Consider the following 27,821-nt stretch of genomic DNA (forward strand, 5'->3'; position numbering starts at 1 on the left):
TCCAACGTGCCCTACCAAGCCAGCTACCAGCCTGGACCCAAGTCACCTGGGTGCCATGTAACTGTGGCGCAAGTTGGGGTACTGAATCTGGTGTGGGGTGTTTATGGCTATTGCCCCCCTGCCCTGTCAAGATTCAGCATGTGAAAACAACAGTGTCTCCACACCAGCCCCCTAACCCCAATCCAGATGGAAGTGTATGACACATGTGCTCCTTTTCCCCATCCCACACTCATGGCAGACATCGGCAATCGATTGCAGCACTCTTCCTGTAGAGCCCAGAGATAGCTTCAGATCTGTCTCAACACAGCATTCCAGGCAGCCCCTAGTAATTGAACGGTGCTAGTACCATATGGATTCTATTTACCATCCTCTGCCCTGAGCAGTCACACACTGTAATTGAATTGCTGCTTATTTCTAAGATCCTCCTTGATTTGAGATAAACATATTTCTAGTTTTCTGAGCACAGGGGAGAGGAATACTCCATCCAGTTCTTTCTCCAGGACTAACAAAGAAATTCCCCATGGCGGTGATGTGGAGTGTGAATTTGTGCCCTAATTTGGACTTTTGTAGTTTCAGGGACACTCTTTGGCTTCAGGATGCTGCGAGGAAAAGATTTCTGATTATTAACTTTAAAATCACTATGAGCATGGTGTGAGGTGAAGGCTGTACCCTTTCAGAGTCTAGAGGAGAAATCTCAGAGGTTTTTTTCCGCTTTTTTCCGCAAAGGACTTTTCTATCAGGACTTGTTAATGGCAGAGCCACACCCCCCAGGGTATATTTGTCTAGGCCCATGCCTCCTCTAGCACTTACACAGTTTTGCATATTCCATGTTCATCAGTAGGCTGGTTAATAAGGCTTCTCTTGGGAGGGGGGGGGAGTTGACTTCCAAGGGAAAAAAGTCAAAATTCAGGCAGCCTCCCACAATTTAACCGTACAACATCTCCCTTATATTTGGTTAGTTTTATGGGCCTAGAGTGTTGACCACATAATAATTTTCTGGATAAAATTCAGAACAGCTTCAGGGCAAATCCAGAATTTATAGCATCTGTTGTGGCCTGGCAGAGATCAGGGACCTTCAGGCATGAATCCTCACTTCACTTTTGAAGAACTCCCCAAATGATCCTCTGCGTCTAGGGATGTGATAAAGTTTCACCGTCCCATTTTGCTCTTGGCGTCTACTAATTACATGCTATGAACTCTAGCAGAAGAGAACTGTAGATAGGATAGAGGGGGATTAGTCTCTTCTGCAGAAGAACAGATGTATGTGAAGCAGTGATGGTGGCTTCTGCTAGACGTGGGAAGCATGGCAGATCTTTGGTGAAGCTCATCTGATGCCCCCTACAGCTTATTACCAGCCACAGGCCAGATGCACTGTTTTGAGCTGGACCTCTCAGCTGGCGTAAGGAGTCTAGTGACTGGCTAATGGGTGTGCCTGCCCTGCCACGAGCCACATGACTGTCAGCATCACACGAGCAGTAACTTCTCTTCACCCCATGGGCACTGTTCCTCATTAAGGAGTCACTTAAACATTTGGAAGATGGAGGAAATCATACACCACAAAGGCATTCTGGGATTTCAGAGCTTCCCTTTTCCTCAAGAGTGCTTCTTTTGCAAATATATCATGTGTCCCACTTCATAGATGAGTACATTGAATCTTAGAGAAGAGCCTTAGAGAGCGTGACTCAACAGGACTGAAATAAAAATTAGATACCAAAGGGAAGCAGTCCTCTAGAATGTTCTCCTGGAGATTCTAAACAGTTTGTTCAACTGTATTCTCAAGAATGACCGTGGTCCCTGTGCCCACATGCCACTCATTGAAATGTTGTTGTAGCAAGGGACGCAAGAAGATGTGGCTGTGGTTCCTTGTGGACCACTGGGTGATCTGACTCCCTACTTTCTTTCCATGAGGAGCATTTTTAGCTATTCCAAAGAAATAAAATGTTTCTCACCCACATGTCAAAAGGCCATCAGACCCATCTATAATATTCATTTCCAAGAAAGTAACCTTGACTATCTGGAAATCTAATAGCAAAGATAAAGATAGTTATCTTTAGCAGGGTTGAATTGAAACAGTTTTCATGGACTCCTAAACCTTTGAAAGTGGAAGAGGGCATAGAGATCCATGGTTACATCCCTCACTCCATGGCACAGATGATGAGGCCCCAAGAGGACCACATGGCTTTCCTGTCACCCTTTTCCAGGGCACTAGGGGATTTGACATGTCTTCCTCCATTTGGAAGCACCATCAATCAAGTTTTAGTCTTCTCTTCATGCAAGAGGCTTCATCTAGCCTCGTGCTCTCTGTACGTACGTGTGAGTATGTGTGTTTGTGTGGGTGTGTATGTGTGTGCACACATGTACATATATTCCTCCTGGGCTTTCCCATTGGCTTATGCTGCCCTCTGTAAGGGCAGGATTCCCTGTTAGGGAGAATGGAAGCAGATGAGCCCCTCGTTGTCTTTGGGTCCCCCATTCGGTCTCTTGACTCCACGGGAAGAAGCACCCAGCCGCTCTGGAAACTTGCTCCTCTGAGCAGACAGGAGGGCATGAGAGAGATGTGTTCTACCCAGAGCTTCCATGAGGTCCCGCACACAGTCACTTAGATCCATGAAGAAAGTCTCCACTGTTTTATTTTAAATTGGAATGCTGATCCAGTTGCTTTTTATTGGGTTCCACTTTGTGGGGGCAGGAGGGCAGATGAGTTTGGAGATGTGACCCTCCCCTCTGATGTCGTGCTGGTCACCATCCTCACCACACTGACCTGCGCCTCCTGACTGTTCATACCCCAGCCCCGGGTTTAGATGTCCACAAGCAGAACTGCCTTCCCTGCCTCCCCGTGAATATGGAGGTGGATACAGGCTCCTCTCCTGACAAGTCCCTGAGCCAACAGCCACCATGTGTCTCTTCACTCTCAGATGAACTCTGTCACCTGCCCCAGTCATGCGCTGGGGAAGCTAAGAAAACAATGTCCACCAGTGCTGCTCATTGGAGTAGGCAGGAGTCTCTGTCCTTGTTCAGTGCCCCCAAATTAGGCATCATCTGGGGTGAGATGCAGGTCCTCAGTTGAGCTGGTGGATGGAGACATCCTCAGCCCTGGGGCCTGGGGCCTTTCCCTAACGTTGAGCAGATTTACCCTCCCCTCCCTCCTCTTGCATCCTTTTTCCCACAGACCCATAGGCATACCTCCCTCCCCAGCCACTCACTGTCCAGAACACACACCTCCCTTCCAGGCCATGAGCATCACACACACGTACACAAACATGTCTCTCACACAGACACACCTCTTCCCACACTCCATGTCTCTCACACATACCCTCCCACACCCCACGTCTCTCTCACACACACATGTCCTCCCACTCCCGATCTTTCTCACACACACCTCCTCTCACACCCCACATCTCTCACACACCTCCTCCCACACCCGTGTCTCTCACACAGACACACCTCTTCCCACACTCCATGTCTCTCACACATACCCTCCCACACCCCATGTCTCTCACATGCACGCGTGTCCTCCCACACACCACTGTCTCTCATACACACCTCCTCCCACATGCCGTGTCTCTCACACACACTTCCTCCCACACCCCATATCTCACACACACCCTTTCACACTCCACATCTCTCTCACACACACACCATCACCTGTCCAGCCAGCCTTTTTCAAGCTTGTCCATCTGTCTCTGATCCTCATTTTTGATTCCATGTGCCATGTGAGGGTAGCTTTTTCTACAACCAAAAGGACAAGGTCATCAAATGTTCCTTAGGTATTTTCTGGAACCCAGTGGGGGCTGGGGTCAGCCTAGAGCAAGAGGAAGCCATCAGGGATGCCTAGGTGGATCAGCAGTTGAGCGCCTGCTCCTGGTTCAGAGCATGACCCTGCGGTCTCAAGATGGAGTCCCATATCAGGCACCCTGCCTGGACCCTGCTTCCCCCTCTGCCTATATCTCTGTCTCTCTCTCCCTGTGTCTTTCATAAATAAATTTTTAAAAATCTTAAAAAAAAAAAAAAAGGAGGGAGCCATCTGAAGAGCCCATAACTGGAAACCATCTTCACCTGGGACTATGTCTGGTTCTTGGACCTCCTTCTTGCCCTCTTGCTCAGGAGAAGGAACAGGCATCTTTTCATTGATGATGTTTGGGGACGCCCAGATGTACGTTTGTCCAGGGCTACCTTTATTTCCTCCATACCCCCAGGAAGTCCCACAGCCCTCCTCCCAGGTTGGGCATCTCCTGACTGACGTGCTGAGTGGCCTCAGATAAGAGCTCACAGAGAGCAGGGGGCCCAGAAACTCTGAGGGGGCTGCAAAAGGAGAGTCTGCAGCTTCCCCAGGGACTGTGGGAGCCCCAGCTTACCATCTTCAGGCCCCCTCACCACGTTGCAGAAGAGAAGCCCCAGCGGGCCTGGTTTCTGAACATGGCTATGTGGCAGGTGGACCCCTGGGGGCATTGGTGCCATGCCAGTGAGTTTGCTACGAGTGCCAGAAAACTCTTCGGGATCAGGACCTTTTCTGAGCTCCAGGGCAGCCATCAAAGGGTATGAGCAAGAGTGTGACAAGGCCAGTTTCTTGAAATAAAAAATGAAATAAAAAAAAAATGTGTGCTTCCTAGAAAGAAGAGCTGGCTGGCAACACCACTGTTGCCTTCCACACCAACAGTTGTGATCAGAGCCAGGTCCCACTCCTCCTTCTGAGATCCTGACCTCTGCAGCAGGTCCCAGCTCCTCCCTTCTGCTCTCTCTGCAGGACTTTGGGAAGTGCCCACGGCTGAGGCTGTTTACTCAGGAGTACATCCTCGCCTTGAATGAGCTCAACGCGGGGATGGAAGTGGTGAAGAAGTTCATTCAGAGGTGGGTATCCCAGCTGGACCCCCTCCCCACCTTGCCTGCCAGCCAGCTCTCCTCTTGCTCCTTTAATGCCTGGAGAGAAGCTGCTTGTATTCAAAGGTTCTGAGCATCTCATCTTCCAGGGGGATCACCCGGCCCGGGTCCTCCCAACCACATGTGCTCTGAGCCACTTCCTAGCTGTGTGACATTGAGCTGGTTGCTGTACCTCTCCGGTCCTGTTTGCTCCACTATCCCCGGGGTGGTTGTATAATGAAATAAGATGATACCTGAGGAAGCCCCCAGCACAGTACCTGACACATAGTAGGAACTCAAGAATTCGTACCAGTCCTAAATAATATTGTTTCAGTGGGTCCCAGCCCTCTCCTTTACAAGTACCAAGTGTGTCAGGAGACATTCCCTCACTGGCCCTGGAGAGTCATCACTGAGGGCTTGAACAGCTCCCTTCCAAACTTGGGCAAGAGGAAGCCAGATATTCTGGTTCTTACTCACTTACGGTGTTTTTGAGCAGAGGGGTTTTGCTTTTTCTTGGATTTTTAAATTTTCTCTCTGTGCCTCCATCTCCTTATCTGGAAAATGAGAACCCCAGTACTCACTTCGTCCTGTTAATGTGCACGTTCAGTGAACTGGTACCCTTAAATACTAGGAACTGTGTGACCGTGAGGCAGATGTCAGCAATCATTGTCATGACTCTTCTCATTTTTTAAGAAAATCAAAATAGCCTGTTTAAGCTGGTTTTGAAGCTACGTGTTTCCTAAAAATACTCACCTAGAACTCAAAAAGTATTTCTAAATCCCAAAGAAGTATCCCTCCACTGGAGTGTAGGTGACTTCAGGTCCCTTTAAAGTACCCAGTTACGGTTTGCAAAATTTTTTCAGGCTAGGCTTCTCTTATCCCCAGTGGACACAGTGATTTTCCAGGAGTGTTTGATATTATTCTCAACCTCCACATAGCCCAGGAGTAGCAGTACTGGGCTCATTCTACAGATCAGAAAACTAAGGCACAGAGAGAGCCATAATAAAGAACACCTGGCTTTAAGGACAGACTTAGCAAATGTGTCCCAGGCTCCATGCTGGGCCAGAGTGACCATAATAATCTTTTCTTTCAAATAAGGCCACTTTTGAGACTGAAATGTGGTACTACACATTATTCCAAAACCCCTAGGTGTAAATATGACTGTCCCAGCACATGTGACTACCGTATGCTGAGTGTTTCCATGAACTGGGGTCCTAGTTATAACCCACTGAGGAGGGGCCATGTTCCCCTTTTATAGCTGAGCAAACTGAGAATGGACTTGAACCAGGCACGTGGATCGAGAACCTGCAGCCTGGAGCTTGGCTCTCCGCTAACTGCCTGTGGCAGAGCCAGGACCCAGATCCTGGTACTGCTGGATCCCCAGCAAAGAGCTTGGTGCGCTCCCTACCCTGACGGGTGCTGCAGCCTTCCCCACCTCCCCACACAGGCACCACTGTCCCACCATAGCTGGCCTGCTCACCCTGTCCTCTGCTCTCTTCCAGCATGCACGGCCCCACGGGACACTGCCCCCACCCCCGGGTCCTGCCCAACCTGGTGGCCGTGTGCCTGGCTGCCATCTATTCCTGCTATGAAGAGTTCATCAACAGGTCAGTTGCTGCTGCCACCAGGAGAGCCTGCTTGGGGGCTGCCACCACCTCGGGATGGGGACAGTGAAGGGCCAAGTCACTGGAGAGGGAGGCTTGTACCAGGTCAGGGAGTGGCATTCACTGGGACTGCCTCAAGTGTGTTTGCCAATCCTGAGTGCCCCTTGATTCCCAGCCCAGAACCTAGGGATGTTACTGGAAAAGCAAACACTGTGAATCAACACTGGCAACTGTGAGGCTGTTGTGTTGACTTGGCTTCAGGAACAAGTGTTTTATTCTGAAGATTTCTCATCACCTGGCACACAGTGTGTGCCACATTGGGCCTGTGTGAGAGCGAGAACGTGTGCACACAGGTGCAGGTGTGGGGGTGGTTGTGAGTGATGTCCATGCGTGTGAATGTGTGGGTGTCTGTGCACAAGGGCTGGCAGTAGGTTTGCTCCCTTTCCACCTTGTCTTTGTCAGCACAGGATTTTATTTTGCCCGTGGTGTGCATGTATCTCTTGAGTGCCCATGTGTCAGGCAGGGTTTTAGGGGCTACTGGGGGAGATAACCTACAATACGCAGGATTGAGTCGGAGAAAGGCTGAGAAAACAATAAAATGGAACCAGATGGTAGAGAGCGACCAGAAAAGGGCATGGCAGGGCCATGGCCTTGGGTCTTCCGGGGCTTGGGTGCAAGCAGCTGATTAGAGAAGTAACCCTAGGAAGCTCTGTGAGGAGACCCAAGAAAGGAGGACAGCCAGTAAAGTCTGATGACCACTGCAGGCACCTGTGCATTCCCCACTGGGATGTCCCCGGAGACTGTGTACAACACGTCTGAGTCATTCCCCTGAGGTAGTTACCTGCCAGCTTCCATTCTGTTCTGACTGAGGTTCACTCCTGGGATGCAGAGTGACGCAGATGCCACTAGTTTCTATAGAACTTTATACAGTGACCTCTGAGGCCATTAGGATATGATGTGTGGGACCAGGTGGCATCTGCTGTAGCTCCTCTATCCAGTTGTTCAAGTGGTACATTGCACAACTCCCAGAGACTAAAATGTGTATAGCTGGAGCTGGGAGCATAGCAGGAGGATATTTCAGTCCTTAGAGAGGAGGCAGTAGAGCATTCTGAGACACGGAAAATCTACAAATGAGACCTCTGAAACAAACACTATACTTTGAAGTCCTGGGGAAGGGGCCACTAAAACTTATTCAGGGCATATTTTCTTATGACAGGACTTGAAAAGGATGGATTACTGTTTTTAACGTCCTTAGCCCTTGGTCCTGATACTTGAAGTGGGCCTGTCCAATCTTGACTCATTTCCCTGTTCACAAAGAGGTGATAGTACCCCTGGGGCCAGAACATGAAGATGTCATGCAGTTCATTCACAAGTGCTTGTTCTATGTCCTACAGCATGTTATATTAAAAGCAAAATAAATGAAAAAAGGAAAGGAAGGGAAGGGAAGGGAAGGGAAGGGAAGGGAAGGGAAGGAAAGGAAAGGAAAGGAAAGGAAAGGAAAGGAAAGGAAAGGAGGAAGGAAGGAAGGAAGGAAGGAAGGAAGGAAGGAAAGAAAGAGAAAGAAAGAAAGAAAAGAAAGAAAGAAAGAAAGAATGTCAGAGGGTGGCACATGGCTGGTACAACCATCCCAGCATCCCTTGTACACAGTCATTGTCTTTGGCCTCCCACACTGAAGCTCTGCAGCCGGCCTGCATGCACTTCTAATGCGGGCCACCCTGGGAAGCAGGAAAACCATTGGAGAGTCACACACTCTCAGACTCCTTTTCTTCCAGAGGCCTGTGACACATCTCGGCCTCCCAGGGCCCACTTGGTGGACACCTGGCCTGAGATTGGGAGGGGGCAGGAGCAGTAGCATGGTACAGCACCTCCCAGAATGCTCCCACTAAGTCCTCAAAGCCCTCCCAGGTGCCCTGCAGCAGGCTTCCCTAACTCAGGAGCAGGAAACAGAAGAACACAGGAAATCCCTCTCCCAACACCCACCCCAGGAGAGGGGCAGGGGTGGCAAGGACCAGAATTAGGAACTGCACACACTATTGCACGTATAGAGGACCGGTGCGGCAGCAACTGGCTCTTGTCCATCTCATCCTCTCAGCCCTCATGTGGTGACAGCTCTTGTGCCAGGCGTGGAAGGCACAAAGGTGAACCAGCTATATGGAGCCCTTGCCCACCCAGAACGGGCAGCATAGCAGGAGATGGAGGAGGAGGGAGGGAGCGAGCAAGCAGTTTTATAGTATGTGTTGGTCAGGGCTGTGAGGGTGGAAGCCAGACGCATCATTAACGTGGTCTGTGTCTGAGAGTCTCAACCCTGGCAGCCTGTCAGCTGGGAAGGGTTGACAAAATCAGAACATATGCTAAGCACGCACATACCCTGTGACCCAGCTGCTCATAGCTTTTGCTGTATTCATCAGAAGACACGTGCAGGAATGTTCGAACAGCATTATTTGTAACAGCCCCTAACGAAAATCTGCCTCAACTCCAATGTCCTGCAACAGTAGAATGGATGGGTAGTTGGTGTCCGTTCACACAAAGGGATGCTATAGCACAGCAAGAATGGATAAACCAGAACAATCAGCAAACCGTGAATAAATCTCCCAAATGCAGAATTGGGCAACAGAAGCCAGACCCAAAAGATACATACAGTGTGATTCTTCTTCCTGGAATTTCAGAATAAGAAAAGGAATATGTGGTGGTAGAGGGCAGAGAATGGCCACCTTTGGGATGGGGAGGTAGGTAGAAGGGCATGAGAGAAGCCTCTGGGTTTCTAGAAATGTTTCCCACCTCGATCTAGGTGAGGGGTTCTCAACTGGGAGCAGTTTTGACCTCCAAGGGGCACCTGACAGTACCCGGAAGCCTTTTGGGTTGCCACAACTCGGGCAGGAGGAGGGGTACAGCTGGCATCCAGCGGGCGGAAGTCAGGACTGCTGCTAAACATGCTGCCGTGTGCATGGGAGCCCCCCGCAGAAACTGACCTGGCCCCCCATGTCCATAGTGCCAGGGTGGAGGAATCCTGACCTGGTGGCTACGTTTTACACAAGGGGATGTGTAAAAGTTCACGAAGCTCTGCACCTGAGATAGAAGTATGTGACCATGAGTTTAAGTTCCAGCCAGGGTGTACTAGAACCCTACAGGCATTTGGAAGCATAGCACTTCCCAATTCCATGGTCAGTGATGGCACCTTGAGAGTTTGGGTCCAGTCATGGTAGTATTCTCACCGAGGACACTGGCAAATACTACAGTCAGGCTCTTTTTTCCTGTGAGTTATTTACATCAGCGTAACACTGGTCATATTTTAAAAAAGAAAAAAAGGAGTGCCTGGACCCCATCCTCCATAAATCTAATTTAAACGAGATAGCCCCAGTTTTGTTTTTTTGTTGTTGTTGTTGTTGCTGCTTTTTAATTTTAAGCTTCCCAGGCAAACTGAGTGTGTGGCCAGAGTTGAGAACTCCTGCTCTGGGGGGAGGTGAGGAAGGGATCCTTCAGGGAGGTAAAACCTCTCTAAGTTGAGAGTTCCTGGCTGTCGGCAAGGCGAGAGGCAGGACAAGTGATCCGGGCAGAGAAAACAGCACGTGCCAAGGCCCAGCAGTGCAGATGGGGTTGGCATTAGTCACCTTTTCCATCTGTGGTCCTTATGTACCTGCCTCAGAATCCTCAGGCTCCTTCCTTAAAATGCAGACTGGACACAGGATTTCCTGGATAGGCCCAGGAATTCGATTTCTGTGCAAAGTCCACAAGTGATCTGCTCCTGGATAAAGGCCACTGTAGGGGAGGCAGGGAGGGAAACAGTGTCACAGAGAGCAGAGAGAGAAAGAGAAGCAAAGATGAAGTTGGAGAGGACAGCAGCCAGGCCAGGCCAGGCCTCCAGCTTCCTGTGCTGAGCAGCTCCTGGGGGTGACATTAAAATGCAGATTCAGGGATCCCTGGGTGGCGCAGCGGTTTGGCGCCTGCCTTTGGCCCAGGGCGCGATCCTGGAGACCCGGGATCGAGTCCCACGTCGGGCTCCCGGTGCATGGAGCCTGCTTCTCCCTCTGCCTATGTCTCTGCCTCTCTCTCTAGCTCTCTCTCTGTGCGACTATCGTAAATAAATAAAAATTAAAAAATAAATGCAGATTCAGATTCAGCAGGTCTGCTGGGGAAGCCTGAGACTCTGCTTGTCTAGCAGCCTCCCTGTAATACCACTGCTGCTGCGCCTGCTGCTTGGGGACCACGCTTTGAGTGGCAGCGCTGGCCCTGTGTTTCAGTTGTGGAGTGTTCATTCTGAGAGCATTGGGGTCGCTGATAGGTTTTAAGTAGAGACAGGATTTGATGAGATGTCAGTTTCCAAACTCCCCCACTGGCTTCTGCTACTCGGAGGATGGACCAGAAGGTAAAGTATGACCTTGGGTGGATTCCAACCAGGTGCCCAGGGGGAGACCTCGGGACCGCGAGGCGGGTCCTGCTGCATCCTGCATAGGCCTGTCCCAGCTCCTAGCTCAGAGCAACCCAGCCCCCTTGGAGCCCAGAGTAGTTTCCTTTTAGTTCCTCCAGGAAGTCACCGTAAGGGCTGCAGTACTGTGAGACCTTTCCCAGGCTCAGGTTCATCCCACTCTGGTGGTCAGTCCCTGGAAGATAAAGTCCTGTGTCCTCTGAGCCTGTCCTCAGTGCTCTCGGTGGGTACACGATGTACTCACAAAAGAACAGACAACTTGACCCAGGTTAGCATAGCTCACTGAAAAATCACCCGATCTGAGCCAAACAGCCTTGAAAATCCACTCCTAAATCCCAGCAGAGGCAAACAAAGGGAAATGGAGTGTTGAGTATTTGGGTAGCAAATTAGCTCTGAGCCTGCAGAGATGGTTACACTGCCCCCACACACACTCCGGACCACACACAATTTTCCACCAGCCGTTGAATTCTCGGACTTTAGTTGATGGGTTTTGCTCTTCCCCAGCAGAGTTTATAGCGTATTTATCAAACATCCTTGGTGGGCTCAGCTGAGGCCTGGTGTGTAGCACGTGCTGGAGAAATCCAGGCCCTCCAGGTACATTGCATCCGAGATGTGTGCTCAGCCAGTCCTTGTGTACGAGGAATGCGTACATCTCTTTGTGAGCACAGGGCACTTGTGTGTGGCACATTTAGGGAGAGCCTAGACAAGCAGCTATTTGTGATCATGCTGTCATGTTCAGAGTCTCTTGGAACTGTGGACTCAACCTTGACCACACATGAAAGCCCAGAAAGTTACTGGTATCTGGACCCCAACCCAGAGATTCTGATTTCATTGGGCTTCAGGATGTTCAGTACCAGGGATACCGGTATTCAGCCAGGGGTGGAAAGCTCTAGTTCAGGGGTAGAAGTGTAAAGGTGGCAAATGGAAGAAATCAGGGAAGATTTCATGGAGGAGGAGGAGGATCTGCACAGGATCATACAGTATCTTGGAAGCCACCATGGTGGTGAGGAATCAAGGCTTTATAGTCAGAGACCTAGTTTCAAATCCCAGCCACCTCAACTTAGAAGCCATGTGATCAAGGATAGGTCATATGACCTCTGAGAGTGTCTTTCCTCACCTGTAACGTGGAGATGGTAATACCGGCTGTTCAGAGAGGTCTGAGAATATCTGTGTGGTCTGTGATAGCGTTTAGTGTTGTGCTGCCCAGGAGCACCAACAAAGAAAGCCCATTGCTGGAATTGCCTTCATTTTAATGAGCCTCCCTCTGAATGGCCAGGGGGAGGGAGGGGTGCTTTAACAAGCCTCAAGGTTCTGACAAGTCCTGCTGTATAGAGGCCTAATTTCATTGTGTTTGGCCCAGTATTTCCCACACAGATGTGACATCAGTGATGCCACAGAGCCCTTTCCTCAGTGAATGCCTGTTAACAAACATCATTCCTCCAGGCGGTTGGAGATACCATCCCTGGAGGTTCTGCAAAGAGCCAGGGTGATTCTGTGGACAGGAGGGACCTGCAGACTGCAGGAGGCTAGAATTCTGGGAGTTAGAGTCCCTTTGAAGTGAGCTTCCAGGTGGAGATGGATGCTGAGCTTTCTCACCTGGCCAGGGATGTAGAGGTGAGGTCTGGGCCCTGCCCAGGGGGAAAGAGGGGCAGCCAGGTTCCAGGATGCAACTAGAAGCAAAGGCACTCAGATCTTCTTAGCTGGCCAGGGAAGGCCTTGTGGTAGAGGTGACCACCAGAGCCTTACGGGTATCATGTAGAAGTTGACATTCACTCGTCCATTCCTCAGCTGTGTGTGGAACGGACTTCAGCGTGAGCTTTAGTGAGACACTCAGATGTGGATGCCACCTCCACCTCTCCGTATCTTCACACTAGGAGCAGAGTGCTCTCCCAGACCGAGCCACAGTGTCCTCGGCGATAGGAGCCCCTAACCCCCGGCACCGCCACGGGGCTTCAGGGAGGTGATCTGCTCGGTAGAGCTCGGTGTGTTCACTGGGCCACAGCTCGTGGCGGGTGGCCCGTGCTCACACACCCTCTCCGCCTCTCCCTCCAGCCGCGACAATTCCCCCAGCCTGAAGGAGATCCGGAACGGCTGCCAGCAGCCCTGCGACCGGAAGCCCACCTTACCTCTGCGCCTTCTGCACCCTAGCCCAGACCTGGTGTCTCAGGAAGCCACACTGTCCGAGGCGCGACTCAAGTCGGTAGTCGTGGCCTCCAGCGAGATCCACGTGGAGGTGGAGCATACCAGCACTGCCAAGCCGGCGCTGACGGCCAGCGCGGGCAACGACAGCGAGCCCAACCTCATCGACTGCCTCATGGTCAGCCCTGCCTGCAGCACCATGAGCATCGAGCTGGGTCCCCAGGCCGACCGCACACTCGGCTGCTACGTGGAAATCCTCAAGCTGCTGTGAGTGTCCCCTCTGCATGCCTGTCACCGGTAGGGCAGGAGAGGGGGACTTGGCTCTGCGGCTGCGTGCAGCTGTCTGCCAGTTCAAGGCAGTCAGGGCAGAGCCTGCTGAGTATGTGGGCACAGGTATAAGTGTGCACACTTCAGGTGTGCATAAATGCAACTGGTGCACAGGATGCATATTGGAGGGCATGAAGGCACACATTTAGGGTGTATAGGTCTATGAACATATGCTTGTGCATAAGAGTGTGCGTATGTGTGGGGGGTATATAGAGGGCTGCACGTGTCCATGTGTGCTGGAGCATCTGGGCACACGTACAGATGTGTGCATAAGCATAACGTATATAGGTGTGTCCATGAGTTTGAGAATGCATGTGTAAGTGTCTGCAGCCGCTGCCAGGATGTCCATAAGCACATGGGTACCCAAGTGTGTCTGTGAGTATGTGAATGTCTTTACATTTTGCTTCAGTGGGCGGGGGGGCTCATTCTGAGTTTGTGAGTGTGTGTATGTTTAAGTGGCTTTGAGTTTGTGGGCGTATAGCATGTATGTGGTTGCTTGAGTGTGTGTATGTGTGTGTGAGTTGGATGTGGGGTTTATGTGGATTTTTCTGGCAGGGTTCTATGTGTGTGTTTTGAGTGCTTGTATGTGTAAGTGCACAAATATGAGTGGGTCTGGGTGCTTGTGCTGCTTCTGGGCATGAGCAGCTTGAGTGCACAGTGTGGGTCAAGCATTTGTGCACATAAGTTGGAGTATGTGTGTGTTTCTCTGTGTGCATGCCTGCAGATACGCCTGCGAGCCAGCATGGGACTGTGTTAATGTGTTGTGTGATCTGTGCGTGCTTTGGGTGCTTGGTGTGTCTTTCTTTCTTTCTTTCTTTCTTTCTTTCTTTCTTTCTTTCTTTCTTTCTTTCCTTTCCTTTCCTTTCCTTTCCTTTCCTTTCTCTTCCTTCCTTTCCTTCCTTCCTTCCTTCCTTTCTTCTTTCTTTCTTCTTTCTTTCTTTCTTTCCTTCCTTTCTTTCTTTCTTTCCCTTCTTTCTTTTCTTCTTTCATGTCAAATCCCAGGGCCCTGACTCCCAGCCGTGCCCAGTGGGCAGGGATGGAGGGTGGTGTGCAGATCAGCCTGTGTGCAGGCCTGGCTGATAGGAAGAGCTCGGAGAAGGAGACGAGGCTCAGGTCTGTTCCGGTTGGTGCTGCTTCTGAGCTAGCTGCTCCGGGCCCATCCCTACCCCTCCTCAGGTCTCGGTTTATGCCTCTAGAATAAAGGGCTCTTAATATTTGACCCTCAGGGGGCTTTCCAGTTCTGCCATTCACACTTGTATCACCCAGACCCGTCTCGAGCTCACGCGCACCTGTTTCATGGAGACCCGGGCAAAGGGGCCTCCTTGGTCTGGAGATCCCAGCAGATGCCTCCCCATGTCGCTCCAACAAGTCCTAGGCTTCAAATGGAGCTCTGCCCTACTCTCAGGACTGAGTCTAGACCCTGGCATTTCCAGGTGCAGTCAGTGCTGGGTAGGGTCTTTTCAGAGGGATGATGGGCATGACTCTGTGGTCACATCTAACCCATGCATGGTGCCTGTCTAGTGACCTGGCACAAGGGCCCCTCGATCCAGGGGTATGCCTGGCTCCCGGGACTGGTTGGTATTGCCGGACTTTCACCGAGTCCCTCTGTTGTTGCTTGGCTATGCAGCCTGTGCTCAGCCTCTCTGGTGAACGTGGTGTTGCCAAGAGTGCACTGGTGGGCTACAGGGTGGAGACACCTGTCAGTTGCCTGGTGAGCTGCTGACCTGGACTGGGAGCTGGAAAACCAAGGCCTATGGTATACACATACACACATACTTGCACAAACGGATACACAGGTGCATGCACACACACCGCTAGGCACACACGCTCAGAGGGCGTTTTTGAGAACACAGTCATTTTCTTTAAAGCAAGGGGCAGCCCCCACTTTCTCCCAGGAGCGGCGATCGGCCCTCCAAGGGACAGGGCAGCCATGGCCTGTGCCTTGCCCCAGCCCCCTTCCTTCCTCCAGCTGTTCTCCATAAACACCTGCAACTCCCAGGCCTTCTGCTGGCTTACGCCCCAACTCACATTTCTCATTACACACTGAGAGCTTGTGCTTCATCATGCAGTTGACACATATTTTTTTTCCTGCTTCGTAAACACGCTCACGAATGCGATTCTGTTCTCCCGGTCTGCTCCCATTGCCCACATGGCCCAGATGCCAGGGTGTTGGGGGGGAGGAGTGGCGGGTCAGGTGCCCGGTCCAGGGCTGGCCAGCAGGAGCCGGGTGGATTCCTGACCACTGCCCCGAGTAGCACCTCACCCCTGCCCGAGGGTCTCCACAACAGGCTTATATGTGTTGGAAGCCTTTTTCACTTGGCAGAGGGGAGGCTGAGAACACAACTGGGACCTGATAAATTCTCCTAGCCCCGCCCCCTTCCCTAACACTGATGCTTGCTTGTGTCGCTGGCCAACATGAGGCCCTCAGACACATCGGACTCACAAACCCCAGCAGCTCCAGTGGTTGGAGGAAAAAGCACAGATTCAGAGCCAGATGCTGCATCCGGGGCCATGGATGCCATGAGTGGCTTGTGGCCTGGGGTGAGTTACCGGTCCTCTCTGAGCCACAGCTGCCTCTGGGCACGAGCATGAGGTGGACATTCCCTGGGCGCCAGCGCAGTGTAGACGGCTCGCAGGCACAGATACTGGGCAAGTGGGAGTTACTACAGTTTCTGGTTATAACGGTGTTTCCTCTATTTCGAGATACTGTTGGGAGTGAGATGCATCCTTGATTTAACAGCAGCACTTTGAGAGGAAAAAAGCCCAAATATGGCATTCAGTGCACATTCAGATTGCACGACACGTGTGCTGTCTGAGAATTGAGGACTTGTGGCCATCTCACTTCACCGGCTGTGTAACTGGGGCAGCCTTCTTGGCTCCTGAGATTCGGTTTTCTTGTCTGTACAATGGGTGTCATGACAGAGGGCCTTTCCACTGCTGGCCCGGTGCTGGTTCTTGGTGGAAGTGTGTAGCTGTTACCAACAGGAACACTCCCTGCTGAGAGATGTGTGTAAAAAGGAAAAAACAGAGAATTTAATATGGAATTGGGGGAGGGGGTCTTAACAGCGTTGTGGGGACCAAAGAAGCCACACTTAAAGCCTGGGCCTGGCCCATCCACCAGGGCAGGCCCTGCCGCTCCCCAGAGCGTGGGCAGCCCAGCCCAGCACATAGTCCCTGATTAGTTTCGTGCCCACAAGAAGGCCTGTGCATCATTAGAATCTGACACCTTCGAAAAGTAACATAAGCCCCAAGAAGTTCCCTGGAGACCCTTAAAAAGGAAAACTCTTCCCAGCACAGGCCTGTGAGGCCCAGGCTGGGTGGTACAACGGAAAGAATGTGGACTCAGAAGCAAGACCGAGTGGGTTTGGGTCTCTAGGAGTTTGGAGTCCTCCTCTGAACCTGCAAGCTGTGTGCAGTTCACACATTTATTCCAGCATTCCTCTATCAGACGCTAGCCGTACATGTCCACTGGGCTAAGCTCTGTGCTAAGTGCCAGGAGTCCCAACTGACCTCCTTCCTAGTTCCCCTGAACCTGAGTACCGACGACATTGCCCTGCCTAGTGGGATGGAGTGTGGGAAGCTGCAGAGACACAGGAGGCGCCACAGGCAAGGGCATGGGCTTCTGACCAGCTCAAATCTGATTACTTGATCTTTTGCAAACACATGCATTTTGCAAGAGGTCTTATTGGGCTGGAAGTGAGCCAAAAGATGCTTCATCCCTCAGGGGCCTCCAGGGAAAATGCGGACAGATTTTGGGTTGTCCTAAAAACTGGCCAGCATAACCAGAACGTAGAGGCAGGCACTGGGTGGTGGACACAGGAAGTGTCACGCATCACCCGGGACAGTGCTGCTTGGTAAAGACCTGCCCCAGCCAGATGCCACAGCTCCCCAGTGAACACCAGTGGTTTGCTGCAGGGACAGGAATTGTTTAGGAGTTCGGACACCCTGTCAGACGAGGACTGGCTGAAACAGATTCCAAACACACAGACCTGGAGAGGAGAGTGGCTATGCTGGTGGAACTGAACCAAGTCCTGGGAGCATTGCCAGAACCTGATGCCCCCAGCGCAGGGAGCCACCACACTGTTGTCTGGCTTGTGGCCCAAGGGGGCTGGCATTCAGGTTGCGTGCTGCTGGACATGCAGCTATCAGGGCAAGGCCTGCCTGATCCAGGCCAGTGTGCTGGGGACTCCTGGCTTCTCAAGGCTCACATGGTGCACCTGCCCTCTGGCTGGTGTATCAGCTTCCATCATGTGGGTAGGGCAGCATTCTCCCCACATCATGCAGAAAAGTCCTGGGAAGCAGGAGGAAAGCATGTGCTGGGAGGAAGCATCTTGTCCACAGGGCAGCTTAGAGCTCTGGTTCAGGCAGCAGCTGTCAAGTCGGCTTCCAGTTCTGCTGCGTGTCCATTGTATGTCTGCCACGGCAAAGCAGCTGCCCTAAGCCCTGGGAACCACCCTGTCCCCATTTCCTGTGTCCACCCCCTCACCTGCCCTGCTTGTCCCTGGTGTTACCCACACCCACCACAGCAGGAGAAAGGAGGTTCTCAGCCATCTGGCTTCTAAACCATCCAAGAAGTGCCATGTGAGGCTAGAGATCGGGCCCCGTGCTCAGAGTCCAACTTCCCCTCCTATTAGCTCTGTGACCTTCGGCAGCTGTCCTGACCTTGTTGGGAGGTCTGGGGAGTTCTAGAGCCAGCCTGGCCCCATTAATGTGAAGACTGAGTGTTTGGTGGTTGACACCTAAGGCTCATCGCAGGCTTTCGGGATGCTCAAGGTGCCTATAATGTAGACAGACAGACATACAGCACATAAACAGATACACAGCATATTGGGAGAACAGTCAGAGACAAATGTCGAGAAATCTCCTTGGGGCAGGAGGCAGAGGAACACCACCAGATAGTGGTAAGAAGCTTAAGAAACACTGGATTCTAAATGCAAAGGAGCCCCAGGGCCATAGGCCCACGATTCAGGTCTGGGTCCTTTCCTCAGCCCAGGCCAGTCCAGGCAGTGTCGGGCCCCTCCTGTGGGCAGTGCCAGATACAGTAGGGATCTGACTGTAGCTTCCCCCTCAACACAGGCCATTGGATGAGTGCTTCAAATACACCCTCCTCTCAGAATCCAGCTTCCTACCCCAACTAAGACAGGATCCAGGTCAGACTGCATGTTAGAGCTTGCAGCTACTGAGGACACATGCTGTTCCACTCATCAACATCCTCTTCCATGTGCAAGTGAACCCCAGACCCTGGTTGCAGCTCCCTAGTGTGTGCTGGGTCTGCAGATCAACAGGCCTCTTCTGGGCACCAGCCATCTGCCTGGCCTGGTGCCCAACCTGGCAGGTGCAGAGATAAGATGCGGCCCCTCCTGGGGCTGCTTCAAGCATGGTGTGTGTGCACCTGGGCACCCGGGCAGTCTGCAGTGGGGGTGGGGGCGGGGCCGCTCCAGTGGCCTCACTCCTAGTATGTGGGTTAAAGTACTGGGACCTCAGAGGTGCCTGGTTGGCTTAGGACAGTCGGTGAGCACTGGCTACCTCTGGATTTGCTTTCCAACAGAGGCATTTGAGGTCAAATCCAAGGTACCAGTTGGTGACTTGTACAAATATGAAACATCTATGGGCCTTGTTTTTCTTCTGCAAAATGGGTTGTCATAACTGGCACCTTGCAGGGTGTCTGTGAGTATTACCTGGGGCACGTGTGGCTGCTCTAGTGTCTAGTAAAGGCCCATCCATCCCATGCCCTGCATGTTCCTGCTCCTGACCTCCTGGGGGCAGTTGGTACAAGTGTGTTGGGGGGCAGGGTGGGGGCCCTGCTGACTCCACAGCGGCCTCCAGGAGCTGTTGCTTCGCTTCCTGGGACCTCTCTCTGTAGCCACTTTGCTGGTTACTTAACTGCTCCCCGTCTGGAACACAGGCTGATCCCGTGGTCTCAGCAGGCCCCGACACGCAGTGAGTGCTCGGCACATCGCAGCTGTCACTGTTGTTCATGCTAACGTCTCTGTTCTCGAGCAACCGGTCCCGGGCCAGGGTAGGGGCAGGACCCTTCGGTGCCTGGTTCCACCTGAGGCCTCAGCTGCCGTCTGTCAGAGGTGGCAACTGCCAAGCCTGGATTTGATCTCTCATCCACCACAGCTGTGTTAACTCGCACAGTTAACCTCTCTGGGCCTCAGTTTCCCCATCTGTTGAATAAGGCCCATCTCATTTACTTCCCTGTGAAGACTAAACAAACAGAGGTAAAGGTCTTGGTGCGATGCCACGCATGTATAGCGTGCTGGCACAGTTGCAGCTGCTGGGTTTTTTTTCCGTTACTGTTACTGTCACCGTTGTTATTACTGTCATTAGCCGTGACTGTTTTGTTAAAGAGTTGTTATATGGGGATCCCTGGGTGGCGCAGCGGTTTAGCGCCTGCCTTTGGCCCAGGGCGCGATCCTGGAGACCCGGGATCGAATCCCACGTCGGGCTCCCGGTGCATGGAGCCTGCTTCTCCCTCTGCCTGTGTCTTTGCCTCTCTCTCTCTCTCTCTCTCTCTCTCTCTCTCTCTCTCTCTCTCTCATAAATAAATAAAAATTTAAAAAAATTAGGATTATTAAAAAAAAAGTTGTTATCTGGACATAACAGTAGAAGTATCTGATAAATCAGGAGGGTTGACCCAAACTGCAAATAAATAGCATGTGATTTTTATTTTTTATGAATCAGCCTATAAATTTGCTCCTCAGTTCTGGTAAAAAATGAGAATGCCTTTGGATTCCCAACATAAGCCTCCTTTGCTGGTCAGCTTGGGTGGCCGCACAGCCAGGTGGCTTCGGCAACAGAAATTTGTTTTCTGGCAGTTCTGGAGGCCGGAAGTCTGAAATAATCATGGAGTGGGCAGTAGGCAGGGGCAGTTTCCTCTGAGGCTTCTCTCCTGGGCCTTCTTCCTGTGACCTTACAGGGTCTGCTTCCCTGTGTGTGTGTGTGTGTGTGTGTGTGTGTGTGTGTGTCCTTGTCTCCTCTCCACGTTAGGATGCTAGGCACACTGGGTTAGGGCCCACCCTGATGGTCTTGTTTTACCTTCATCGCATGTGTGTCTCTAAACACAGGCACGCTGTAAGGTGCTAGGGTTAGGGTTTCGATCTGATAATTCCAAAGCCGGAAGGAGCAACGATCTGGCAACCTGGGTACAGGGGTGAGGTGGGATGAAACCCCAGGGAGCTGGAGGGCTGGCCCCTTCAGCTGCCATAAGGAAATCTCTGGACAGGTCCTGTCAGGCCCATAGATACCAGCTGCTTGTCTTCCCAGCTCCCTGGAAGCAGGAGGTGCCATGGGAGTCTCTGCCAGACGCTCGCCCTATCTCGGGCCATCTGTGACAGCACACGGTAAACCTCTCCTGATCCAGTCCAAGCCTGACTGTCACTCCTTCTCTCTCTAGGTCGGACTACGATGACTGGAGACCGTCCCTGGCCAGCTTGCTTCAACCCATTCCATTCCCCAAAGAGTAAGTCCCATCCCCGTCTCTGCCCTCAGTGGTCCACAGATCACCCCGGGGACACCAGGGACAGTAGTGGGAGATGGAGAGGTCGGTCTTCAGCTGTGGGACCCCTGGGGACACCTCCACCCCCCTCAGAAAGACAGGGAGATTACCTCACTGCAGCATTACAGGACGCACTGAGTAGGAAGGCACACAAAGCCCTCCCCACTGAGCCTTCATGCCACGAAGTTAGCGACTTTGATATGCTTCAGAGGAGACCAGGACTACGTGCCTGTGCTCTCCGGTGGCCACGGTGAAAGACACAAGAGCGGGCACGTGGAGTCGTTTTCTGTGCCATCCCGTGATATGCTGAATGCTCTCTCGTCATGCCCATTATGATTATTCGCTGGTGTTCCACAGCGACTTGGGTCAGAGATGGGCCCCCCATCTCTCTCTTGCCAGCCCTCCTCTCAATACTGAATTGATCCGAGGAAAATAGGGAGAAAACTCTCTGGTGGCTAATGGCCTGAGGAGAAGGCTTTGTCTGAATAACCAGGCCCTAAAATGCCGCCAGGCCTCTGTTTTGACAGATGTGGAGAAGCCAGGCCTCAGGAGGTGGCTCGGGGCTCTCTCAGGAGCCCATTAGCGAGCCTGTGTTTATGAGATGCGGCTCTCCAAGGGGGGACATTACACCCGGTAATTGCCCCATTTGCTGGCCCGGCTGGTCCCTGGGGCCCCCAGGACTCGAGACCGGAGAAATCTGACTCCTGAGAGCCACGCCGTCTCCAAAGAGCGGTGGCGTCATGGGCCGCAGCCGCCGTCCCCATGGCCCCGGGGACACACGTGACAGTTGGCCCATGATGCAATTCACCTGGAGAACGGTCCCCAGACGCCCCACTGCTTCAGGGCCGTAATTAGCACGGCTGCAGTCGTAGAGGAGTCTGGGTCATGGGCGCTGTTGCAGGTGCGGGCCCTGGGGGCTGGGGGGCTCCCTCTGTTCCCCTTCCTACTAGCTCTGCCCCCTCAAAGGAGGCCGTTGTTGTACAGTTCCAAGTAGGGACGAGATGTCCGTGTTTCATTCTCAGCTTCCTTCTCACTCTTCGGATCAGACAAAGCCTCACCGCTCCCAGAGGAAGATCTCAGGATCATTGTGGCTTCAAAAGCACCCCACTAACTGCAGTCTTCCCTCTGTTTTTGTTACAGAGCTCTCGCCCATGAGAAGTTCACCAAGTGAGTATTTGGGCAACGCCCTCACTACCTCCTTGCGGTGTGAACGTCCTCCCTCCCGAGGCCGTCCCCCAGCGGCCGGCCCTCCGTCCAGCCCGTTCATGCTCACTCACATGCATCCCGGGAGGCAACCGTGGCCCCTCCTGGAAGTTCTGCAGCACGTGTCCAGGCCTGTCCGGGCGTCTCCTGACCCCACCCACTCGACCAGGCTCCCCAGGCCTCCCCTCAGCCCCCTTCACGGTCCTCGCAAACCAGGGCCCAGGGAATGACTCTGCCCCCACCCCATATGTTTCAGGGAACTGAAGTACGTGATTCAGAGGTTCGCCGAAGACCCACGACAAGAGGTGAGGGCTCCCTCCCCTCTCGAAGGCACCTGTCAGGGCCTCCTCGTCTACCACGGGCATTCATAACAGTTGACGAAGGCTCTGTGCCTTGTGCATAAACACAGCCACCCCCTCATGATGTGGGGGGAGTAAGCCTGGCCTGAGATGTCTGTCCTTTACTGGAAGCCCAGGCTAACCAGAGGTGGTTTCTCACCAGCTGGCAGTTTCTTCTTGGAGCATGGGCCCTGCTTTAGGGGCAGGCCGGCACAGGGCTTCCCAGCCAGCTCCAACATAGCGCCAGATCCTCCTTACACCTGCTGTTCTGAGAATCAGCAAACCAGGGGAGACATGTGAGCTGGGATCTGAGCAGAGTTTCATTCCTGAACATGGTGGCTGAGAGCCTCCCTGAGGGGCCGCTCTGTCCCTCCAGTATCTGGGCTTCAGGGAGAGCTCAGCTTCCCCCCACCCCCCACCCCCGGAGGCTGTGTGAGCCAGGACTCAGCGTGGCCTGGGTTCCGCCATCCGCTGTATCAGCGTAGCAGTAGCTGGCCTGGATTAGGTGCTTCACCCTGCATCAGGCACGTGCATTTTCTCCTCAAATCCATCCCACCAGCACGAGTATGTTCTCTCATCACCCCATCCTACATCAGAAGCACCCTCCTTTTAGCATTGGGAACCCTGAAGCTGAGGGACGTCCCCATGGTCCACACAGCTAGTACCTGGCCAAGGCAGGATTCAAGCCCAGGGAGTGTGGCTCCAGAGTGTGTTCAGTGGCCAGCTCTGCAGCAGACGCACTGGGCCCGACAGGGCTGCAGGAATGAGCAGGACGAAGAGGAGCTCACACCCCCCTTCTCCATGGGCATGGAGCCGGGGGTGTGAGGGGCCCTGGCTCCCAGGTGGGGACAGACAGGACACGTGTACCCCCAGCAGAGCAGGCGGTTAAGGATCGACAGAGGAGGAAATTGTTTCTTCCCCTCAGTGGAGCCAGAGTATACTCTCTTCAGGCCCCACTGTAAACCAGTTCTAGAAGGATCAAGTTTTAAAACACCTTGATTCTCAACCCTGATTCCAAAAATGGTCCTCAGGTACAGTGGGAAGAGGCAAAAGTGGCAGATAGGGAGCTCTTAAGTGGTCGAATCACGGTGCTGGTCTACACCATCCTTCACTGCGTGTGAAGACGGATTCTCAGAATTCCCCTGGAAAGTGAGCCTCTATTCCAAACACAAACTTTGAAACTGACAAATAAGTGGTCCCAGCTGCTTCCCAGAGCGGAGAGGCGAGCCAAGTGCTGGGAGGGAGCTTCCCAAGCCTGGTACCGACCACGGCCCCGGGACTGGGGAGCAAGGGGCCGGTCCTGGGGCCTCGGGGGAGGAGGCCCTGCCCCCAGCAGGCCCCTCGCCAGGCTCCTGCTGCTTCTCCTTTGATTCTGTTTCTCTTCCTCGCTCTCGCCTCCCACCTTCTCCCTCCTGAAGAAGCCAGAGCTATAAATTGTTTGATATATTTGCTGAATAGAGTTTCATACTCTTGGTTCCTCATTTCTTTGAAGTAGACAAATTAGCGTTTGATATCCTTCCAACTCAGAGGGAAAAATCAAAGCCCCACCGCCTCTGTTTTCTGTTTACTTATGTGTGGGTTGTGATCAATTGAATATCTGTGAGTAAGTGGCTTTTGGCAGCAAATTGTCCTTCACTCCTGAAGGAAACGATCAGGCACATCTCAGTGCTCTTCTGAGGAAAGGGAGGAGGGGAAGAAGTAAAGGTCTTTGTCTTCCTCTGGTTTTCTCTCTCTCTCTCTCTCTCTCTCTGCAGTTATAGGAGGGGCCAGGGTGGATGTGGAATTCCTTACGCACACGTTTGCCCACGGACACACACATGCCCACCCACACACTGACACACAGAACTCTGGGAGGGTGGTTGAGACCCACCGGTGGAGAGAGCTGTGCTTGTGCACGAAACTGGCCCTGCCTGGACAGAGAGCCTCCAGGGAGAGGCACAGAGACAGAGAGGAGGCGGATGCCATGAGAGTGAGCAGACAAGTTCAGAGGGAGCTGAGGGCAGAGAGCAGGAGAGAGGAGTTAGAGATGCAGAGAGAGAAGGGAGAAAGAAGAGCTCCCCACTGCCCCCCGAGAAAGGCACAAGAGAAAAGGGGACTGAGCCTGGGCAATTGCTTTGAACCTCTCCCCCCCGCCCTGAGTTGGCTGCAGATTTGCTTCGATCCAGGGCAACTGACCAAGCCAGGCCTGGCCCTTTGTCCCGCAGAGCTGATGGTGAGTGGCTGGAGGTGCCCAGTTGATGGATGCCACAATTTTTCCCAAAAGGCCTTCCGTGGTATTTAGTAGGAGGTGAGAGTCACTGGACTAGAAGTTAACCAGGTTTCTTAACTGCTGGACTTGTTGGAGCCTTTAATGTTTGCATGTAGAGCCCCCCAGGAGCTGACCACCGTGTTCCTCCTCTGCCGCAGGTGCACTCGTGCCTGCTGAGCGTGCGGGCCGGCAAAGACGGCTGGTTTCAGCTCTACAGCCCCGGAGGGGTGGCCTGCGACGATGATGGGGAGCTGTTTGCCAGCATGGTATGTAGGGCGGGACCCCTCAGGGGGCGCTGTGGGCAGGCCCTGGGTTGGCCTCCCTGGAGGAGGGGAGCGAGAACTGCCCCCATCCAGCCGTAGCCAGCCTGGGAATGTCCAGACTGCCCCGAAACTGAAGAAGAGGGTGGTGCTGAAGGTGACCATGAGGTGTCACTTCCTTATTTCTTGCCTGAGCGGGTGCCCAGCGAAGGGCTTGGAGTCCCTGCTCTCACTTGGTCCCACTCAGCTCCGTGAGGAGGTGATGGCGTTACCCACCTCACAGACAAGGCCACTGAATCCCGAGGTGCTCACCGCCCAAGCTCACACAGCTCACTCTAGTGACAGCGTTCAGGCCACTGAGGGCTTGACCTGCACAGGGATTCTAGAAGGCCACTGCAGATCCACCAGTCTCCGTGACCTTTGCAGTGAGAAGCCAAGGGCAGGATGATCGTCTCACCTTGGAGGTGACAGATCTGAGGTTACCAAACCAGTAACTGCACCCTTGGTGACTTCCAGTACTTTCTTTGTGCCGCATATCCCACATGCACCGTTTCTTCATCTTCAGCCTGACCCCTGAAGCACACCCATGTTGAAGCAGCCTAGGGAGGTGTGGGGGCCTGCCCGAGGTCACACAGGCCTTCGGCCTCCACATCCCTCCCTGGACCCAAACCACGCTGTCCAGAGCCAACCCTCCTGCCAGTGGCAGCGTGTCCATCTCCTGAAGGGGGCAGACTCTCCTCCCAGTGGCTGGAGACCCCAGCTGTCCTGTTTGCTGACATCACCAACTGAGCTCTGGCTCCATGCATGTTCCCCACCCCGAGAAAAGAGATTCGGATGGCAGCCTTGCTATGCACTCGCCTGATGACGTGGGCCGGTAACTGGCCCACCGTGGGCTTCGCCTCCTCGTCTGTGAGCCAGGAAGTGGCGTGTTGGCTTCTTGGGCTCACCTTGCACTTGAATGCGACAGTGGGTGCAGGGTGCCCAGCCAGGGCCTAGCACACAGCCTGCTCAGAGGTGAGGGCTGCGGTTGGTCTCGTCTCTGCTGCGGGGCCAGCAGCTCACAAAGCTCTCCTCAGTGACAACAAATCCAGCGCTGCCTCTGGAACCTTTCTTGAAAGGGACTTATTTTTAGAGCCTCTTCCTCACGCACTGGCCCTCCACTCCTCACCCGCTGCCTGACAAGCCCCTCTCAAGTGCCCTGTACGTCCTGGAGATGCTGGCCTCTGCCCGCCTGCACCCCCCCCCCCCACCTCTCATGAGGGTTGCCCTGATGTCACAGCTTTACCATGGCAACAGCCAGCCAGTCATCTCCCACCCCTCGATGTGGGGACTCAGTGTGCGAGAGAAGTCGGGGAGCTGGCCGCTTCCCAGCCTGAGAGATTGCGTCTGTGTGCCAGAGTTGTTAATGATGGAGCGGAAAAAATATACATGGAAGAGGAAGCAGGCAGCCCCTGGGATGGCAGTGCATCGTTTCCATGGAGACGCAGGGCACAGGAGCGGTCCCCGTGATGAGGCTGCCGTCTCCAACCATGGAAGGGTGTTTGTTCTCACACCAAGTTGGGGGAAGGGCACATGGAGTGTTTGCCCCCCCCCCCCCCCCCCCCCGCCTCGCCCTGTTGGTTGGGGCCCCCTGCCCTTGGGCGCCATCTCCAGATACGCCAAAAAGAAACACAGTTTTCTTAATGGCTGCCCTGCTTGTAAAGCCAGGTGGAGCAGAATTTGCCAATTCCTGGATTTCTGGGGCAGGTGATCACTCAGCACCTTTGGAGCTCCCAGAGAGTTTGAGAAGGGGGAGGCGAGGCTCCCTATCATTCTCTGTCCCGCAGGGGGTGGCCCTGTACCCCTAAACACTAACTCCCCGCCCCCTGCCTGCCCTGGCAACCACCACTCCACTTCCTGCCTCTGAGTCTGCTGCTCCAGGCCCCTCCGGTGCGTGGAATCCTGCAGGAGGTGTCCTTTGTGACTGGCTTGCTTCACATAGCACCATGTCCTCGGAGTCCCGTGTCAGGGGGGCAGGGGGATCTTCTGAATCACTCTGTGGGGAGGGGTCTGAGGACCCTTTCAGATCTAGTGTCCAGATAGGATATGGGATGGGTCTTCTGGTTTGGGAATCTTTCTGGCATCCCAAAAGCAGGCATCTCCGGCCACAGCCCCGCGGTGGCCACCGCTCTTGATTCGGCCTTCTCTCTTCACAGGTGCACATCCTCATGGGCTCCTGTTACAAGACCAAAAAATTCCTGCTCTCCCTGGCGGAAAACAAGCTGGGACCCTGCATGCTCCTGGCCCTGAGGGGGAATCAGACCATGGTCGAGGTAAGGAGCTAACCCAAGGCCCTGGCGAGGCTGCTGTCTCGTCCTGTCCTTCATCCTTGTTGACTGAGCGCCTTGCAGGAGCCCAGAGCTGTGACAGCAGCTGGGAGCACAGCAGCAGATGAGGTGGATGTAGCCTCGGCCCACCCTGAGCCTCGAGGGAGCATGCGGCCTTCCTCAATTTATCCATTTCACTTGTGTTCTGTGTTGACCCAAGGGATCAAGGAACATGTCTGCCCCATTGTCTGTTGCTGTGTAGCAGACCACTCCAACGGGGGCTTAAAGCCATGATACTCATTCATTGGCTCACAGATCTTGGGGTGACTGGGCTCAGCGGACAAGTTCTTACTCTGGGTCTCTCATGGGGAGCTTGGAGCATCTGGGAATCCAGACCTCTCCACACAGCAGCCCGGGGCAGCAGCATTTCCACTCACCAGGGAGTGGAAACACACACCTGGCCCAGTTCCTCTCTATGTCCTCCTGAGGCCCCCAGACCTACTGTCCAGAGGCAGACTGCACGATCTGTATCGCTGTTCCTAACGCACCTCCAAAGTCAGCCGGTGTTACTTTGCCAAATTCTATCCATGAGAAATGCCAGCCCAAAGTTAAGGG

The 27,821-nt window shown here is 53.3% G+C and overlaps 1 protein-coding gene across 1 annotated transcript in view; it reads left to right on the plus strand.

Moving 5' to 3' along the window:
- Positions 1 to 27,821, plus strand: part of CMIP (c-Maf inducing protein) — a 231,058-nt gene that overhangs the window by 193,302 nt on the left and 9,935 nt on the right. Inside the window, 8 exon segments of the mRNA XM_055307156.1 lie at positions 4,745 to 4,848; positions 6,360 to 6,464; positions 12,937 to 13,290; positions 20,750 to 20,815; positions 21,992 to 22,018; positions 22,311 to 22,359; positions 24,799 to 24,906; positions 27,096 to 27,212. Coding sequence (XP_055163131.1) covers positions 4,745 to 4,848; positions 6,360 to 6,464; positions 12,937 to 13,290; positions 20,750 to 20,815; positions 21,992 to 22,018; positions 22,311 to 22,359; positions 24,799 to 24,906; positions 27,096 to 27,212 — 930 coding nt within the window.

Source organism: Nyctereutes procyonoides, unplaced genomic scaffold (genome assembly GCF_905146905.1).
Source record: "Nyctereutes procyonoides isolate TBG_1078 unplaced genomic scaffold, NYPRO_anot_genome, whole genome shotgun sequence".
Lineage (NCBI taxonomy): Eukaryota > Metazoa > Chordata > Mammalia > Carnivora > Canidae > Nyctereutes > Nyctereutes procyonoides.